The 18,935-nt window shown below is 29.8% G+C and overlaps 1 protein-coding gene across 2 annotated transcripts; it reads left to right on the top strand.

Annotated features, from left to right (window-relative positions):
* Nucleotides 1–1,221: 1,221 nt before the first annotated feature.
* LOC100204457 (glucose-6-phosphate exchanger SLC37A4) lies at nucleotides 1,222–16,143 on the top strand. 2 transcript variants are annotated; one of them, XM_065813604.1, is made up of 6 exons: nucleotides 1,222–1,824; nucleotides 1,903–2,290; nucleotides 8,629–8,714; nucleotides 15,525–15,623; nucleotides 15,706–15,844; nucleotides 15,939–16,143. In XM_065813604.1, the coding sequence occupies exons 1-6, from the start codon at nucleotides 1,414–1,416 to the stop codon at nucleotides 16,088–16,090; spliced, it is 1,275 nt and encodes a 424-aa protein (XP_065669676.1). In that variant the 5' UTR covers nucleotides 1,222–1,413; the 3' UTR covers nucleotides 16,091–16,143. The 2 variants fall into 2 exon arrangements, with proteins under 2 accessions (XP_065669676.1, XP_065669677.1); XM_065813605.1 differs by having other exon boundaries at nucleotides 1,307–1,824; nucleotides 15,922–16,143.
* The last annotated feature ends 2,792 nt before the right edge of the window (nucleotides 16,144–18,935 follow it).

Raw genomic sequence — 18,935 nt, 5'->3', positions numbered from 1 at the left:
TTTTAATGTTTACTCTTATATTTTTTTCTGGATCATGCATATTATAAGTATGGGATTTGTTGTTGTTTCCTAAGTGCATTACAGAACATTTATCAATGTTAAATTTCATTCCCCATTTTTGAGACCATGTAACAAGAGCGTCGATGTCATTTTGTAATTCTTGCGCAGATTGAGTATTTTCAATAGAACGGAAGATTTTGGTATCGTCAGCAAAAAGAGCAGCTTTTGATTTGATTACTTCAGGGATATCGTTGACATATATAATAAAAAGTAAAGCTGAAAGGACGGAGCCTTGGGGAACTCCACTTTTAACGGGTACCCAGTTTGAATAATTTCCATTAACAACAACTCTTTGTCTACGGTTTTTCAAAAAGTTTTTAATCCAATATAGTATTGATCCATTTATACCATAAGCTTTAAGTTTCGAAATAAGAAATTTATGTGGAACTTTGTCAAAGGCTTTTTCAAAATCAAGATAAATGTTGTCGATGGGAATATTATTATCAAGTGATGACGTCCAATAATTAATTACAGTTAAAAGGTTAGTTAAGCAGGAATGATCTGGACGAAATCCATATTGGTGTGGACTTAATAAGTTATTTTTAATCAGGTGTGTCATAATATGATTTTTTATAATTTTTTCAAAGATTTTTATTAAAGTACAAGTTATACTGATAGGTCTATAATTAAGTGCTTTTGATCTGTCTCCTTTTTTGAATATGGGTGTAATTGTTGCGTCTTTCCATATTTGGGGTATTGATCCACTCTCAAGTACTTTGTTAAAAATAGTAGATAGATGTTTAGACATTTGAAAGCAAGTTTTTTTAAATATTATTGGGTGTAATGCATCAGGGCCTGGTGATTTAGATAAGTTTAGACTTTTGAGGTATGTTTCGATATTTTCCGGACTTAGATCAATATTGTTTGTTAGTGGATTTACATTTTTATATGTTAGGTTTAATATTATAACTGTTGGTTTATTGCATTATCCGCTCTATTAATATTTAAATGATATGATGTTAAAAAATAGAAAGCGAATATAAATTAATTTATTATTTTTATTACAATTTATTTAAAAAATAATAATAATAATTCAAATATTTTGACTAAATCTTTTAGTCGACATCGTCGATTTCAAAAAGTCGACTTTACAAAATAATTTAGTCGATTTAGTCGACAGTCGAATTATTTAGTAGTCGTAACAACAATAAAATTAACAACATAAGTTTTCAGTATTTAAAATTAATCTGTATTATAGTCTTTAAATTACATTTTTAAAATAACTTTTCTTTTCCGCTGAATAAGTCTAAATATAACATTGTCTTGATTAGTTCGCTAGAAGACAGCTACTAAAGCACTTTTAAAAATACTGATCAATTAAAAGTTCTAATAATTTAAGAAGTATATGAAGTTATGGCTTTTCTAAATGGAGATTATAGAATTCAGAAAAAAGTGATGTTTATTAATATGTTTATTGGATACTTTACATACTACATTGTGCGAAAGAGTTGCACATATTCAATGTCTTTTATGCTGAACGATAAAGAGATATCATTGACAAGCTTTGATTTTGGAATGCTTGCTAGTGTACAAAAGTTATTTTATACATTCGGTCAAATTCTATTTGGAGCCTTATCTGACAAGCACAGTCCAAAGTTTATATTTGCCTGTGGACTTTTTTTATGTGGATTTTCAAATATACTTTTTTCACTTTGCTATGTAAAATATAGTTTTATCTTTTGTTGGGCGTTTAATGGATTTTTCCAGGGATGTGGATGGCAATCAATAGCTGTTTTGGTGAAAAAATGGTATTCTTCTGAAGAAGTTAGATTCTAATTGTTTTCACAGCTTTTTTATGTTAATCATCTTAACTAGGTCTTTATTTATCATAAATATCTTTAGTCAGGTACAGTTTGGTCATTACTTTCAACATCTATGAATATTAGTGTAAGTATTATACCTCTTCTTGTTACATTTTTGGCAGAATCGTTTACATGGCGGTTAAGCTTTGTTATTTTTGGGTTGACTTCATGTGCTTTGTCATTTGTGGTTTATAGCTGCATGGTTGATGATCCTGTTTATGTTAAAAATAATGTTTTATTAGAGCATAAAAACTCTACTTCTGTCTCTAAAATGGCAAATCATGGTTCAAGCTTAAGACTATTATTTAAAAGCGAATTTTTTGTGCTAGTTGCTGTATCATATTTTTTATGGACTTTTCTTAAATATACAATTGAAGAATGGCTACATTGGTATTTAATTACAGAAAAACAGTTCTCTAACTATCAAGGTATTGAAAATAACAGATAAATAATATAATTATTTAAGTAAGTTTTTTTTTTAAAGATTTATCATTATTTTGTTTATTATAAGCATTTTAATTTTTATAATAATCAACTTTATAAATTTATAACTTAACAAATATTTGTAAATTTAAATAAACAGAAGTCTGAAAAATAAAATTGAAAAAATAGCAAAGTTAAATAATGAGATAAAGTATTAAACAATATTAATCTATTTGAAATTATAAAAATATTGAATCATTTTTATAGTTTCAAATAGATAAATCATTCTTATTTATTATGTATCTATAAATAAATATAAATTCATTTTTTTATAAATATAATGATATTTTTATAAATATATAATTTAAATCCTTAAATGTCCTGGCTTTCATGACATTTTTAAAAACCTTTTTTTATTAAAAAATAATGAAAAATTGCCCCTCCAAGCAATCAGAAAATGTTGTTTTTTTATCAAGACAAGAATAAATGGTAGTATCATCAGCAAACAATGCTACCTTAGATGTAATAATTTCTGAGAAATCATAAATGCAAATTTAAAAAAGTATAGGACCAAGGATAGAACCTTGACGAACCCCTGAAGTTACAGGAAATAATTAATAAGGAAGGATTCAATAATTTTAAAGATATTACCTGATACATTATAAGAATAGAGCTTATGGAGAAGGCCAGCATACCAAACTTTATCAAAGGCTTTAAAAATGTTGATAGCGAAAGCCCTAGTCTCCAGATCTAATGCACAATAAAACCTATTGTTAACAAATAAGCAGTAGAATGAGAAGATCGAAATCCATTTTGATGATCAGAAAGTAAGTTATTAGGTTCAAGATGAGAGATTAAGTGTTTGTTAAATAAAGACTTAAAAAACTTGCTTATGATAGGAAGAATACTAATGGGGAGGTAGTTAGGCAAGTCAGGTTGCTCTCCAGAATTTTTCAAAATTAGGGATAATCGATACTGCTTTCCAACAGTATGGAAAATGAGACGCTGATAACCATTTGTTAAATAGTTGTGAAAGTATAGATGACAACTCCAGAGAACACTTCTGCAAGACTATAGCAGGTAAGTTGTCTGGATCACAACATTTAGAAGATTCTAAGCAGGAAATCACTTTAGATATAGAAGCTAGAATGATACAAAGGTCAAGCAATGGATTAACCTGTTTATCGACTATATCATGTAGAACACGACTAATAGATTCAAGAGATGATATTGAATTTCTTAGCAAACAATTCAGCTTTGTCTTTAAGTGAGGTAACAAGATCTAAACCATGCAAGAGAGGTGAAATAACAGATTTGCCTCTATTATAGACATTGTTAAAGGTTCTCCAGAAGTCTTACAAGCTTAATTTTTGAGATAAAATATGAGATTTTGTGACCTGAGAATTGCAGGATTTAGCATTAGACAAAAGAATAATATTTAGATTTAAACCTAGTTTCTCGACAAATAAGTGAATTCTTACTGTAAATGCCCAGATCAATTATGTGACTATTGAAGTCTTTACTAGCTAAAGAAAGATAACCATTAAGATTAAGATCACAAGATATGACAGTTGAACTCAAATTTGTCTCACAAAGACCCAGTAGGTCTGTTGTACTTTGCAAGTGATAAAACTCAAGAGAAGAAAAGTTACTTTAAGATCACAAATATTAGTGAATGGTAGATTTAGAGAACTTGGTGATGACGATGGTATTTTGTGTTTTATAGTTTTTGGTACTTTTTTACTCATTTTTGGATTTGTTAAAGAACTTGATTTAAAGCACAAGTAGTACTCAGTATACTTTTTAAATATCCAAGCAATTCCATCGTTTCTAATAATAGAAACACTTAGTATACAACAGATTATTGTAAATATTTTTTCTAAATGTAGTCCATGCGAGTCACGCGATTTTTTGCTGTAACAATTTTGCAAAGGAGATTCTATATTAGAATCAGACTTAGAATTTGTTGAATCAACTTGCAGAAAGTTTCATTATTAAGATGTCGGGCTAGGGTTAGAATAAAGTTATTTATTTCTGTTTTAGAATGAACAGAAATACTCTTATGAATTTTTTCCATTTGTCTCCATTATGCAGATACTGTAAAATATCAAATAAAATAGTTCTTCAGTTAATTTGTATTTCTAGCTCTTTTTTCAATGCAAGGTTAATTATGTTATCCTCACCTAAGTTTTGTAACATAGATATAAATGTTGCGTCCGCAGAAATTAAGTTGGTGTCAGTACGGCATAGCACATCTACAGCTAATTTTACTGGCATCAAATTTTTCGATATCTGTGATACTGTATCCCATGTCCGCATTGATATCAATTAGTGCTTTCTTTAATGAAAATTTTAAAACATTTAAATGATCTAACATGAACAACAAGCTGCTCCAAACGACATTCTTCTCGTAACTGACATTCATAAAATGTTGGTTACGAAAAAAAGCCACTCATCACATGTGACACTGAAAAATACCTTCTTCTTTTTTGGGGAAATTTTTTCTGCAGTTATTGAATAGTGAATTTTTTCGCTGAAATCCATTACAACCTTCTTATAGTTTTTTATGAGCTTAAGTTTACTGAAACTTCTCTCATGCGTAGCAACTGTGGCTGGTATGGTGAGGAAGATGCGAGTAGCGATTGCCGTGTTGGGATAAGCATCGGTCAAAGAATATTTATGAATGAGCTGCAAAATGTTGATTGACCTAGATTTTTCAAAGTTGTCCATCATTGCGGCAGCTTGATATTTAAAGCTTGCCATTTCTGACTGGAAATCGGAAGAATCTAAATCTGCCTTACAAATTTGAGATAAATTTGCAGCTTTTTTCTTGAGTTCATCCACTGAACTTTTAGAGAGTGAATGCCCACTGAGGAAAACAAAATCAGAGGATACAGCAGACATAGCCTCAAACTGCCACTCAATTTGTGTAATAATGCTGTCAAACACAAGGTTGCACTGAGATCCTAATTCTGTTTCTGCTGTGAGAAGGTGAGAGTCATCTTCAGCTTCATAAAGTGCCATCCACTTCACTTTGTGCTTCCACTTGATTGGAAAGCCACCATCAATTCTGCTCTGGTTAGCTTTTTCTGTGACGTCTTTGATAATGTTGTCCACCCCAACATCTCGAAGATTCTGAATGGAAGCCTTCAATCCTTTCATTTTTTTTGCGGCAATGTCAATTGAAATGGTTTTTGATTGAAGCAGTTTGTTTTCCCGGTCAATTAGAGATATAATTTGACACCAGAAATCCAACAAACACAAAAAACTGAAATCAATTTGAATGAGAAGTTCTTTTGCACTGCTAACTGTGACAGCATTTGTCATGGAATTGTGGATAATGGATTCCAAAACTTGAAGAACGTCTTTGATTTGTCTGTGCAATGGTGTGATTGCTTCTTTTTTGGCAGACCATCTTGTGTCACTATTTCCCTTTAATGAGATGGTCAACATTTTCATCAGTTTTTCCCATCTTGACGTGGAGCTTGAAAAAAAGTTAAATATGGCTTGAACCTTTCTAAAAAACGTAATTATGAGTGGGGAAACCTCAGCAGCATGAACACCAACAAGATTTAAAGTGTGAGCTGCGCATGGAACAAATCTTGCTGACTCATTAAGAGAATGGATGTGAGCTTTGATGCCATTGTATTTTCCAGACATATTGGCTCCATTGTCATAGCCTTGGCCCCGACAATCAGAAATGTTTAGACCATCCTTCTCCAATTTTTCAGTTATCTCTGTTGCAAAACCTTTTCCGGTTTTTTGGTGAGATTCAATGAAGTCCACAAAGCTTTCCTTAATTGTGCAGGTTTCATCACTGATGTGAACATACCTGATGATCTGAGTCATCTGCTCTTTGTGGGAGGCATCTGGAGTGCAGTTAAACAGAACAGAGTAGTATTTAACTTCTTTGATGTTTGACAAAATTTCGTTCCTGTCTTTTTGCCCAAGTAACTTAATCAGCTCATTTTGAATTCAAAGAGAAAAGTAGGATGTTGTGGTTTTTTTTGCTTTAATGGACACAATGTGTTCAGCCACTAAAGGATAATAATGGCTAATCAACTCAATTAAGCTCAGAAAAATGCAACTGTTTTGTTGACCGATGTCTTCTGTTGTTCCCCGAAGGGCAAGATTGTTCTTTGCACAGAACAAAATTGCATCAGCAATCACTTTCAAGATGTCTCTCCACTTTTTCATCTCTCCATTGATTACTCTCTGCAGATCAGAATCCAGGGTCTTTCCTTCCTTGAGGTTTTTTTCAAGAGTTTTCCAATCAGAATAGCATCTTTGGTGTTCATTGCTGTTTTCGTGCTCTTGAATTCTTGGGTTTAGTTTTTTCCAGTCACAAAACCCTTTAGAAATTTCTGAGAAATTGTTGGTTTTTGCTGTTGAAAATAACAAACAACAAAAACAAAATAAAGAATCTTTTTTGTTGCTGTACTACAGCCAAGTGCAAACAAATTTTTCACCATTGGGATGAATTTTTTCATACCATTTTGAGCTGAAGTGTCGCATTCTGTTGTCAAAGTCACACAGCGTGTTTGGGAAAAGTTCTCTTCTGTCTTGCTCTGGTCCATGCTTAATCAAAAAGCATCTTGTTTTGTCCGTTATTTTAGGCCATGTTGCTGGATCCCTGTGTTGAAAATTTTCTTCCAAGGCCACTGGAATTTCTGAGATTTCTGAATGAAGTTCAATGTTGTCCATTTCAGCTGGGCCTGAAAGCTGGGCATTTCCATCTTCCCTTGTTGGTTCTGAATCAGTAGTGCAAAATTCTTCTTGACTTTGGCTGATGAAAATCTTCTCTTCAATTAATTTCAAATGATGATCTGAACTTAAGTCAATTATAGGATCTGTTGAATTGTCACTAACTTCAATACAAATATCCTCTGAAATATTTTGTTTTTCCACTGAGTTTGTTACCAACCACTTTTAGAAACAGTTTAGTAGTTTCTTGTCACTTTCTTGGCGCTGTTTCTTTTCTTCTTAAATTCAGCACCAGATAATTTTATGTTTCGATTCATAATAGAATCATAATGTTCAAAAGCTATCAAAAGTATGTTAGTGTTAAAGGGCGCTCTTTTGTTCAGTAAACGAGCTTTAATATTTAGGAGTTTGTGTCAAAAGGCGGAATTTCAATTAATTTTCTTATCAACAACAGCGATGCCGTGAAAATTTATTTCATAAACTGATTATTGTTTTTTTAATTTATTAAAATTTGCGCCCTCCCAATTTTGGCACCTCAGGCCGCGGCCCGGCTGGCCCCGCCCTCGGTACGGCCCTGCATGGAAAAAAATTGGAAAAATGTGAAGACTACTTATGAACTATCTGAAAAAATTAAGAACAAACAAGAGATTGTTAAGAGAATTGTTGACTTAAGTCAATGCCTAAAAAAAAGAAGGCATTAGTTCAAAGTAAATGAGGTCCTACCAAATATAAATTTAAAAATAATATAATTATTTTTGAAGTTTTTTAAAAAAGAATAAATAAAATTCTGAATTTTTTGAATTTTCAGTTGAATTTTTGAATGTTCATCTTGTTTTGTCCAAAGAAAAATGCAGATTTTTGAGGAAAATGTCATATAAACTTTTTTTTGTTAAAATTATAATTAACTATTTAAAAATTATTATGTTCAAATTTTTTTAATTTTTATCAAGTTTTGTTGAATATTTGAGTTTAGCCACCATATTTTGTCCAATATTGAGTTCAATTAGTTATCTCATTTTGAAGAATGAGAATAGCACTGCTGTTACTTCTCAAAAAAGTGAGACTAGCACTGCTGTTACTTTTCAAAAGAGTTTTCCACTTAAATTAGTTAAAGGTACAATCGAAAATGTTTATTTTGAATGAATGACTTATAAATAAACAAAAGAAATTAAGAATAATAAAAATTAGAATTTAAAATATATCTTAAATACTTCAGCTCCCTATTCACCATGAAGTCTCATGAAGAACCATTAAGTAAGTCTCCCATTTCGAGTCAATAAAGGTTTTTTCTGAACCCAGGACTAACAACTGATTGATAGCATTTGTTGTTCATCAAATATTCGGGAAAATAAACAGCTGAATTTTCTTTTTTATGTTTTTATTCATATTTTTTAATGATTTCAACCATTTGCCTTACTTGTCTTTTTTGCTTTTACATACTTTAATATTTTACAAAATTTAACTTCCAATTAAAATTAAACCATCTTAATAAATTCATTTATTCAACAGTAGAAGTAAATATTCCTAATAGGATGTATTTCTTTATCAAATAACAAAATTTACATTTTGAACCATTATTTCTTTTTTTGAACTATTTATAATTACTTTTTTTTTAAAGAAAAATGTTTCTTTGTATTAGGGAGTTATCAAGTAATGTTGTTTCAGCTTGGTGGATTGGTTTCTTCTCTTTTAAGTGGAGTTGTTTCTGATCAGCTTATCAATAAGGTAGTCACTCCATGTAAATTGTTTTTTGTTTTGTCTTGTTTGATTTTTTTATTTTGACAATTTGTTTTTATTTTTGTTTTTATTACCGTTGTAAACTTATAAAGCTACTGCTTACACAAATGTGTAAGCAGTAGTTAAATAAGTTTATTTTTGTTAGTTAGGATTTCATAAATAAATACAAAATAAAACCTTCCGAGGTTAACAACAGGCCTTTAACTGCTAAACCTTATGAAAACTATAATAGTAAAAATCAATAATAAAGTCTTGTAATAGCTCAAAAAAAAATTTTTTTAATTTCAAAATGCTAGTATTTTTTTAGGTAGACTTAAATTGCGTCTAAAATAGAAGTCAACATAGTTTTTTGAAATTTTAGGCATTTTCTGGTACTTCTAAGTAAAACTTTTAATGTTTAAAAATTTTGAGTTATATAAAAATATAAGTTAATTTGCTTAATATAAAAAGTTGTACTTATTTAAAAATATTTTTCTTTAAAATAAAAACTTTTTAAAGTATTGGACCTTTTGAATAATGCGTGTTGTTGTTTAAGCTAACCTAACAAAGATATATCTTTTTGACGTTAATTTTGTTTAAAAAACATTAAGGGTCTGCGTCTCGAAACTTTTCTTATTACGATATGATAAGATAAGATATCGGAATGTGCGAATCGTAAGTTTTTTTATATTACAATGATATTGTAACCAAAAAATTTGCACGATAAAGTTTCAATATTTATCGATTCATTGCGATATTTATCGTTCAATTACCATAAATATCGTAACTCATATCGATAAATGATAAACGATACTTATCGGTTCATTACGATATTAATTTTTTCCGACTAAAAAAATAATTTTTTTAAAAACCTAAATAACTTTAATAAAATTACTGACAAGTACACTATTTAATGTAAAAAAAGAAATAAACAAAACTTTATTTTTAATTTTGATTTTTTAATTTATTTAAGACTTAAGCTGAAGCAAAAAACAACTAAAAACAAAAAATAACAATGTTTTACTTGATAAATTGTTGGCTTGACATGTTTAACATGTTAAGGTTTGTGCTTGTGACTTAATATAAGAAAAATATTAAAATTTAATCTCAAAGACAAGGTTTATTGAAATCACTAAATCTCTATATGGCAAATTTTATAAACTCTAAGCAGTGAAATAGACCAATGACGTCACTTAGGCAATGAACTAATTTAAGTTAGTCATCCATTTCAACTGCTGATGTTGGAGTTGAAGTAGAAGGTCCCTGACTTGAAGCAGCTGAATTCTCAGAGTCATTGGTAGAAGCCTCTTCAAACAATTCTTCTTTTTCATCCTGACTGGTTAGAAACCATCTTTTGATCTGGATCATAGGGTAGTTTTGCTGAATGTACAAAAAATTTTCAACTTGTTCAGGCTGCAATTTTGTTCTTTTATAAAAGACGATTCCACCACCAGCACTAAAGGCTCTTTCTGAAGATGCTGAGGAAGCAGGTAAAATTGGAAAAATGTGAAGACTACTTATGAACTATCTGAACAAATTAAGAACAAACAAGAGATTGATAAGAGAATTGTTGACTTGATACAATTCAAAGAGAGTTGTTGACTTAATTCAATGACTTAAGTCAATGCCTCAAAAAAAGAAGGCATTAGTTCAAAGTAAATGAGGTCCTACCAAATATAAATTTAAAAATAATATAATTATTTTTGAAGTTTTTCAAAAAAGAATAAATAAAATTCTGAATTTTTTGAATTTTCAGTTGAATTTTTGAATGTTCATCTTGTTTTGTCCAAAGAAAAATGCAGATTTTTGAGGAAAATGTCATAAACTTTTTTTTGTTAAAATTATAATTAACTATTTAAAAATTAATGTTCAAATTTTTTTAATTTTTGATCAGGTTTTGTTGAATAATTGATGTTGGCCTCCATATTTTGTCCAATATTGTAGTTCAATTAGTTATCTCATTTTGAAAAATGAGAATAGCACTGCTGTTACTTCTCAAAAAAGTGAGACTAACACTGCTCTTTCTTCTCAAAAAAGTGAGACTAGCACTGCTGGTACTTCTTAAAAAAATATTTGCTCTCCAAAATTCCAGCACGTCCACACCAACAACCCCTGGGAGTTTTTGAAATATTTCCCATTCAATGACTATGTCCAACTTTGCAGGTGGAGCCGGACTAGAATAGGAAGTCAAGGGCTTCTTCCATTCCAACATTATAGAAAGGATCATCTTCTGAAACATGACCTTGGATTTCAGCAGTTTTTTCAGAGCTCTTCCCTTGTACAAGGGGTTAAGCAAGTTGGCAACAGAGTAAAAATGGTTTTGACAACCAGTGTCTGGAAAACGAACATGCAAGTTTTCCACCAATTTTTGGTGAAATATTTGTGCTGTTGGTGATGCCCCACCAGCCTTGATGAAACCCAGGCATTTGTGCCTCAGTGTGTAAATGTTTGAGATAATGAGGTGAATGCTTACTTCTTTGTCAGCAGAAAAACATTCTGAAATCTCAGCAACTCTCTTCAGAATAGGCAAAATTTCATCATATAGATTGAACTCATCATCTGAAAGAATGACTGGAGCTAGTTTGGTGTCATCTTTACCAGGAATGTCTCTAATGGAGCTGAGGATACGACACATTTTTTCAATGCTTTCCAACATCATCAAAGTTGAATTCCAGTGTGTTTTCACGGGAGTGATGATTTTCACAAATTTCAACTTATCCTTGCCAACAACATCGCTGTCATCAAGCAACAGCTTTAGCTAAAAATTAAAATAGAATTATAAGAAACATAACATAAAAGGTGATTAGTACTATTTACTATTATTAAAAACTGATATTAACTATGTTATATGTTTTTACTTTTTAAGTGTTAACATTTTATCAGTTATTGATGATAGCTATCATTAGAAAAATTTTGTCACACAAAGTGTACTGAGAAGTTTAAATTGCGCTTGTATTGAATTAAACTATAAACTAAATTGCTATAAAAGCTAAAAAGGATGTTAAACTAAAAACTAGTTACCTCTTTTTTAACTCTTAGCTCAGACAAAGATGACTTGTGGCATCTTGAACTTAATTCAGTTGCTCTTTGGATTGCTTCGTGAAGATCCAAACTGTCAAAACCTTTTGTTTCTTTGACAGTTGCTTCAACTGCCAAATTCAAAAGATGATCAGCACATAAAAGAGATGCATCTACAAAATTGCACTTGTTAATTGCCGCCTTTATATTAGCGGCTGAATTATGGACACACACAATGGACGAAACTTCATTATTTCCGGCCAACTCTGAGACATTCCTGAAAAGCAAATCCAGACGAAGAGCAATGGCTTCAGCTGTATGTTGTCCGAAAAACGGAAAAACTCCAATCACAAACATTTTTAACTGGAAGTCTTCACTCACATAGTGCAATGTACTGGCTTGGTATGCATTGTTGTTTCTGCTTTGCAAGAGGTCAGTTGAGATTGCAAATCCAGCGGTCTTTGGCAATTCCTCCTTTAGAATGTCATCCACACAGATTCTCACATTTTTGTACAACAACGGCAACCTAAAATTAAAATAAAAAATTAGTTATTATTGGTATTTCTTGTTACATATCAAATTGGTTACCTACTAAGAAAACCAAAATAAAATTGGTGTGGATTGGTCTTAAAAAAGTAGCTTTAAAAAAAATTTAGTTCTCTTGGAACTCCCATTGAATTGACTCCCCACCCCAAAATAAAATTTATTTAAAACAATTAAAATTTTGCATACTTGAACCGGTATGTTGTTGCAGCCTTCACATTCATTTTTGGGTTCCAGTAGTGAACAAAATCTTTAAAAGCTTCATGTTCAACCAAAGAGAATGGCAAATTTAAACGGGCCAAAAACTTGACAATTTTAATGTCTCCTCTAAGCTGTTCACGGTCTTGTGGCTTGTATTTGACCCAATGCTTTAGATTTGGACCTTTTCTGCTGATGGTCCAGAAAGTCTTCCTTGTTTAACTTTACTGCCCAACACTAATGGCGTCTTATCATTTCGGACCTGCTCATAAGCCTCGTCTTCATTGTAAGTCTAAAAATTAATATCAAACCTGTTAAAATACCTAATATTGAAACATTCATCAGCATTTATTGAAAGTTATTGATATTTATCGTTAAATCTTGTTAAATCTTGGTATTGTAATAGTACTAAACACATATGAAAATAAAAGTTAATATTTAAATTAAAAAAGTAAAAACGTTTCTAAACTTTATTGCACCTGTTCTAACTCATCAAAAGGAACATGGTGCTTTTTCTCTAAGGCTGCAAACTGAACAGGATGCTTCCTTGTCAAATGTGATCTCATGCCAGATGTGCTTATGCCTGACAACTTGCATATTGCAAAATAATACTTGCATTTTGCAGTAACAAGTCGCTCTTCATCAGGTGTAGTACTGACCTCTTCATCAAAGTGATTCCAAATTTTGGATCTTGGCCTTGGCATTCTTCAAAATGTTGTTCAATTACAATTTTAATACTAATTCAAACTAAAATTTTAACACCTTTTCTTATAAAAAAAATTTATTTTAAGAGCCTTATAATGTGTATCTAAGAAATTTAAAGAGTATAAAAACTTTTTCCCAGAGAGTTTTTAAAAACGTTTTTATTACTATTAGCTAGTTAATTTTGGTTCAGTCGAACCGTAATTGAAACCGTAACCAAAACCAAAAAAAAGTTATTTTTAAAAAAAGTAACTACGAAAAGAAATTAAACTATTTAATTGGTGATTTTAATTTTGATTGTTTACAGTATCACGTCAAATACAACATTAAAGAGTTTTACAATGACTTATTTAAAAACGGAGCGTTTCTCTTAAAAGAGGAATCATTAAATGCAATATCATAGATCATTTTCGCATAATAAATTTACTTTGCTATAAAACGCATTTATAGCAAAGTAAATTTAGCATCATTTAATGACCAATTATCAATGCTTCATTGGCACCATATTGATCATTGTCAGGACGCCAACTTAGCTTATAGCAATTTTCTTAAAACATTCTATGATATTTATGACACAAATTTTCCTAAAATTTAAATTTTTTTCCCAAAAGCTTAAAAAAATAAATCCCCATGGATAACCGATGTACTAAGAAAATCTTCCACAATTAAACAAAAATTATATATTAAGTACATGAAATCCAAATCAGTTAAAAATAAAACCATTTACAAAAATTATGCTAGAGAGTTCGAAAGACAAAGAAAAAATTTCAAAAAAAATACTATCTTGACTTACTTGAAAAAAAAAAACAAACTCAAAACGCACCTGGTAAGTTTTAAAAGAAATCACTGGCAAAGCTAAAACTAAATCAGACACTTTGCCCAACGGTATTAAAGTTAATGATAAAATTTTATATGCTTCAAGCGATAATGCAGTTGAATTAAATAAGCATTTTATTTTAGCAGGGCCTAACTTAGCAAAAACTATTCCATATACTGGTAATTCCTTTGAATTTTTACCTCAAAAAACAACAAATCCTAATTGCATTGAAATATCCTATAAGGAATTTGAAGCTGCTTTCAAAACGATTAAACCAAATAAAGCAATAGGATTCGACGGTATCAACGAAAATGTTTATATAAATTCATACAATATTCTATTTAAAACCTTTTCGTCTTGCTTTAGCCAAGGAGTTTTCCTTGATCAACTTAAAATTGCCAAAGTAAACAAATTTTGATAGTTGTTGCAAACAACTATCAAAATTATTAACATATATATACGTATATATGTACATATATATATATATATATATATATATATATATATATATATATATATATATATATTTTTTTTTTTTTTTTTTTTTGATAATAATAACAATAATCTTCAAAAACTCCATAACTATGACATTTATTTATCATTTAAATTTGTTTCAATAAATAAATATTTGAAAAAATAAAATAGATTTGTATTTGTATTGATTTATGGGATATAAGGCATTTAAACGATCAGTATGTAACATGATTTGATAAAAAATAGAGCATGTGAAAATATTTTAATATTTGATGATCGCTTAAAGAATGATTTGAGAATAGTAACTTGATTCAATTGTCACGTGATTTCAATTAAAAATTATAATTGTTGTAATTAAAAATTGATTTACCCACAAACGATTAAAACATCAATATAATTAGGAAATCATCATGACCCCATATATCAAGTTAAAACAACAAAATTATTTTCCGCAAATGTTTCTTTTATATATACGAAATTTGTCATTTCTTAAATTAGGACTTTCTTAAAGCATAGGACTTTGTTAGGTCACACCACGGTATGTTTTTATTTAGAAAACTAAACAGTTGGATTGTTCTCCTAACTGCCTGAGCCATTTTTAACAATTTAATCTAATAATCGGCATTCAAAATTAGGCGATTATTAATTTTTATCAATATTTTAATCATTAAATTGAGAAAATATATTGCAAAATAACTTAACTTAACATTTAGTTATATCTAATACAAAATATTGTAAAATATCGAAACCAAACGATATTTTATCGGAACGTATCGAATCATATCGAAACTCAAAAAATATCGTTATACAATTTTTAGTGATAAATTATGCGATATTTATCGCTAAAAGCGATACTGATATCGTGCATATCGAAACCCAAACGATATTTTATCGGAATCATATCGAAACATATCGGATCATAGCAATTGATATCGAAACCCATTATCGTAAAAAATATCGGTTAGTTTCGATATTTCGATAACGATACAATTTGAATAGCGTTTTGATTTCAAAAGTAAATAATCAATTAAAAGTTAAAATATACTTTCCATTATAAATTATTTTAGTTTAAAGCGTCGAAAAGTTCACCTCGATTGCCAGTTGTTATCTTTTGTTCCATGTTTGTTCTTTTATGGCTTTTAGTTCTTCAAACATCAAATAATATGGTAAATTATTATTTATGGTTTCAATTTATGTATTTTTTAAAAAATGGTAAAGTTGATTTTTAAATAAATAACTTTTATTAAGGTTCTTTTAACATTTACAAGTTTCTTTCTTGGGTTTTCTTGTTTTGGTCCACACACGTTATTTGGTTTATTGGTGATGGAAAATGCTCCTTCTGGTTTAAGTGGCACTTCTCATGCGCTAGCCTCAGCGATATCATCTGGTAAATTAAATATAAAATTTTATTGCTTACGTTTTTTTAAATTGTAAATTTAAATTGTTAAACCTTTTTTTAAGCAGTTTGTGTAAATTTTTAGCTGGTGGTGTTCTAGCTGGTGCACCTTTAAGCTACCTCATCGATAATTTTGGATGGCAAATAGTTTTTATTGTTCTTGCTACTGTATCAATCGGAGTTACTTCACTCCTCTTTGTTGTAGTTGTTAGAAGTGCACGCAAAACACACGATTAAAGATTATTTCAAGACAATGCTTTATTGTTTAAATATATTGTTAGATGTGTTGCCGTTTGTTGTTGTTATCTTGATCGTATTTTAGTTGACTTTTTTTTTAATTAAAAAAAAAAATCTATTTTCATAGAAATACATAGCCATTATCTTATAATACAATACAAATACATAGCCATTATCTTAAATAAACATCTGTGAAAGTAAGACTTTTGGTTGAAATAATTTTTTGGAACCACTCACTGGCTCAAAGTAATATTAGGTGGGCGAGCTAGGAGAGTGGTTCATTTGAAGCAATTCATTTTGGTATTAATTTAAAAGGACCGCCAATATCTGTCTCAGAGACCTTGGCACTTGAACTAAAAATACACTAAATTTAGTGTCATTTTATAGCAATAATAGCAATAATAGCAATAGCACAAACAAAGCAGTCTTCGATGCAGATTTGTGCGTTTCTTATTTTTCTCTAATCAAGATAGTGGACCAAAAATGCACTTGTTTACTCAAGCATCACGGTAATATCATGCATGTAGTCTCAAATCGCCATTGCCAGACAAAGGACCTCATGGATTCTTGGACATTCATCCATGACAAAATTATTTGCTTGCGGCTATCTTGTCTCAACTAGATCTAGAATTTGTTGCTTGTAAAAAGTATATTATTAGAAAAAATCGAATAATGAATCTTGATTGGCAATTATGTGGTATTTTAATTTTTTAAGCTGTATTGAATTCATGTTTACGACTCAGGTTTGTAAAATGCTTCCATAGCATCGGACCACGATAAGAAATAGATAATCTTGTGATTTTTAATTTACGGAAAAGTTTTTTAATCTTTCTGTAAAAATCTTAAAATCTTTCTGTAGATCGAGTATTGTATCGTTTTGATATTTTACAAAAAATATTTTCGAAAACCTTGATAGCTATTTGATTTTGAAACAAATTGCATGACTTAAAAAAAAATTAATTGATAATTATCAAGAACCCTCATGCTTCTAAGAAAAGATTTATTATTTGCGAAGCGTTTAGAAAATAATTCGTGCTGCATGTTTCTTTTGCTTATAGACATTTGAGTTTACATTTGGTTGTACTACTCCAAACATTAAGTAACATAACGTAAGTAACTATGAATGCAAAATACATCTGAATTAGTTGGGTGTTATTAAAAGTTTAATAGTTTTATATATAATACTAAAATTTCTTGAGATTATATTGCTAATATATTTAATACGATCTCTCTAATATAAGGAGAGATCGTATTAAATCTATTAAAATACTAAGTTATTAGTTTGTGAAAGAGCGCTCAGTTTTTATATTTTTTGTAAGCAACACCGTTTAGAACAGAATTAGGAAAACTTATCAGTGTTTAAAGATAGATTGTTTGCATTAAGCCAAATTGAAACTCGTTCTAGTTCCTTGTTTGCTACTTGAAATAGAGTAATAATGTTATTGTGAGCATAAAACATTTAGCAACATATCACAAACTTGATAGTAAACGGCTTTGAAACTTTTTATTTGTACAACATAGAAAGATATAAGCTCTTTAATCAACAAAGGTCTTGTGGAAAAGAAGAAAATGCAAGTATTGGAAAATGTTTAGGTATTTAAACGAACTTTTACAGCAGTCGCTTTCATTGGAAAGCAAAGCTCTTCCATACAGAGGTAATTGGGGTGAATCTCTCTACAGTTTGCACGATAAATCTATTAATCACGGGAACTTCTTAGAACTAATATTGCTGATAACAGAGTTTGACCAAGGAGTTATAATAGATTGGAGGGTGGACGAAGTTAAAATACGTCATTTTTCAAGGAACAGTCTTAGCAGTAACATAATTTTCTATTAAACACTGCGTAGTTATAATTTAAAGTTAATCACATTCCACATTTAAAAAAAATTATCAAATGGTATTGTTTCAAATTGTCATAAACAATTGAAGCATAGCAAGTAAAAGATGGAAGTTAAAAAAATTCGTAAACAATATTTAGAGTTAATTTATCGGTATTTTTTATTGTGCTTTTTGAACTACTAATAATAAATTTCTAGATTAGAATTGAATTAATAAATGCCAAGATAAGAATTAATAGTATTTTTGCTGTATTTACAAAAAGGAAATTTTTATATCTCTTTATTTAGAATTTAGCAATTTGCTTTTTAATCCATGCAAAAATACTCTAACACAAAATAAAAGCCTGTAGGCCGAAAGAACATTCTTGAAGAATGTAACAAACCTAGAGCAGAACGGGCAAGCAAAAAATAAGGTTCAAACAGGTAGTTAAGATTGTCTAAAACCTTGATATTTATACCTTTAATTGAGGTGTTCAAGAAAGAATTACTTCACCTTAATCGTGATTTTTGTTGTAATTAACTTCTCAATTGATCGAATAGTTGTTAAAAATTTATCCAATAAACTTTTAAGAGATTAATCCACTTCGATTACAGCTTTCAAAGCTTACAAATTACATTTCAAAATTTTTCATTTTTTCGCAAAAGTGTCATTTTGACTTGCCGCTGGAATAATTATACAACAAAGACCATTTGGGTTTGGAATCTTTTTTCGGTTTCTCCATCCAGCTATTACATCTCTTTGGTTTGACGTTCCACTTAATAATCATACAGAACAAGCAATTCAGGTAAGTCAGTAGAGAAAAGAAAATTTGATACGCAAAAGAAAGGGCAGCTCGTGTAGACGTGAAGGCTTGGTAACAATGTTGTCTAAGACTACAGTTAATAATATTCTAGCTGCTATTTCAAACTTGATTAATATTTATATAGTCAAGGAAATTGGTGATTTGAAATTTAGTGTTCAAGTTTAATTTTCTTGAAAGCAATAGTTTAAAAATGGAAAGATTGT

Source organism: Hydra vulgaris, chromosome 12 (assembly GCF_038396675.1).
Source record: "Hydra vulgaris chromosome 12, alternate assembly HydraT2T_AEP".
NCBI lineage: Eukaryota > Metazoa > Cnidaria > Hydrozoa > Anthoathecata > Hydridae > Hydra > Hydra vulgaris.
This window is presented reverse-complemented; position numbering and strand designations above follow the sequence as displayed.

What these genes read in the sequence shown, in the direction of transcription:
- LOC100204457 (XM_065813604.1), top strand. Translation starts at nt 1,414, where the DNA reads ATGGCTTTTCTAAATGGAGATTATAGAATTCAGAAAAAAGTGATGTTT. An exon ending in ACAGTTCTCTAACTATCAAG is followed by an intron (nt 2,291 to 8,628) that starts GTATTGAAAATA and finishes TCTTTGTATTAG; the next exon opens with GGAGTTATCAAGTAATGTTG. An exon ending in TTCAAACATCAAATAATATG is followed by an intron (nt 15,624 to 15,705) that starts GTAAATTATTAT and finishes ACTTTTATTAAG; the next exon opens with GTTCTTTTAACATTTACAAG.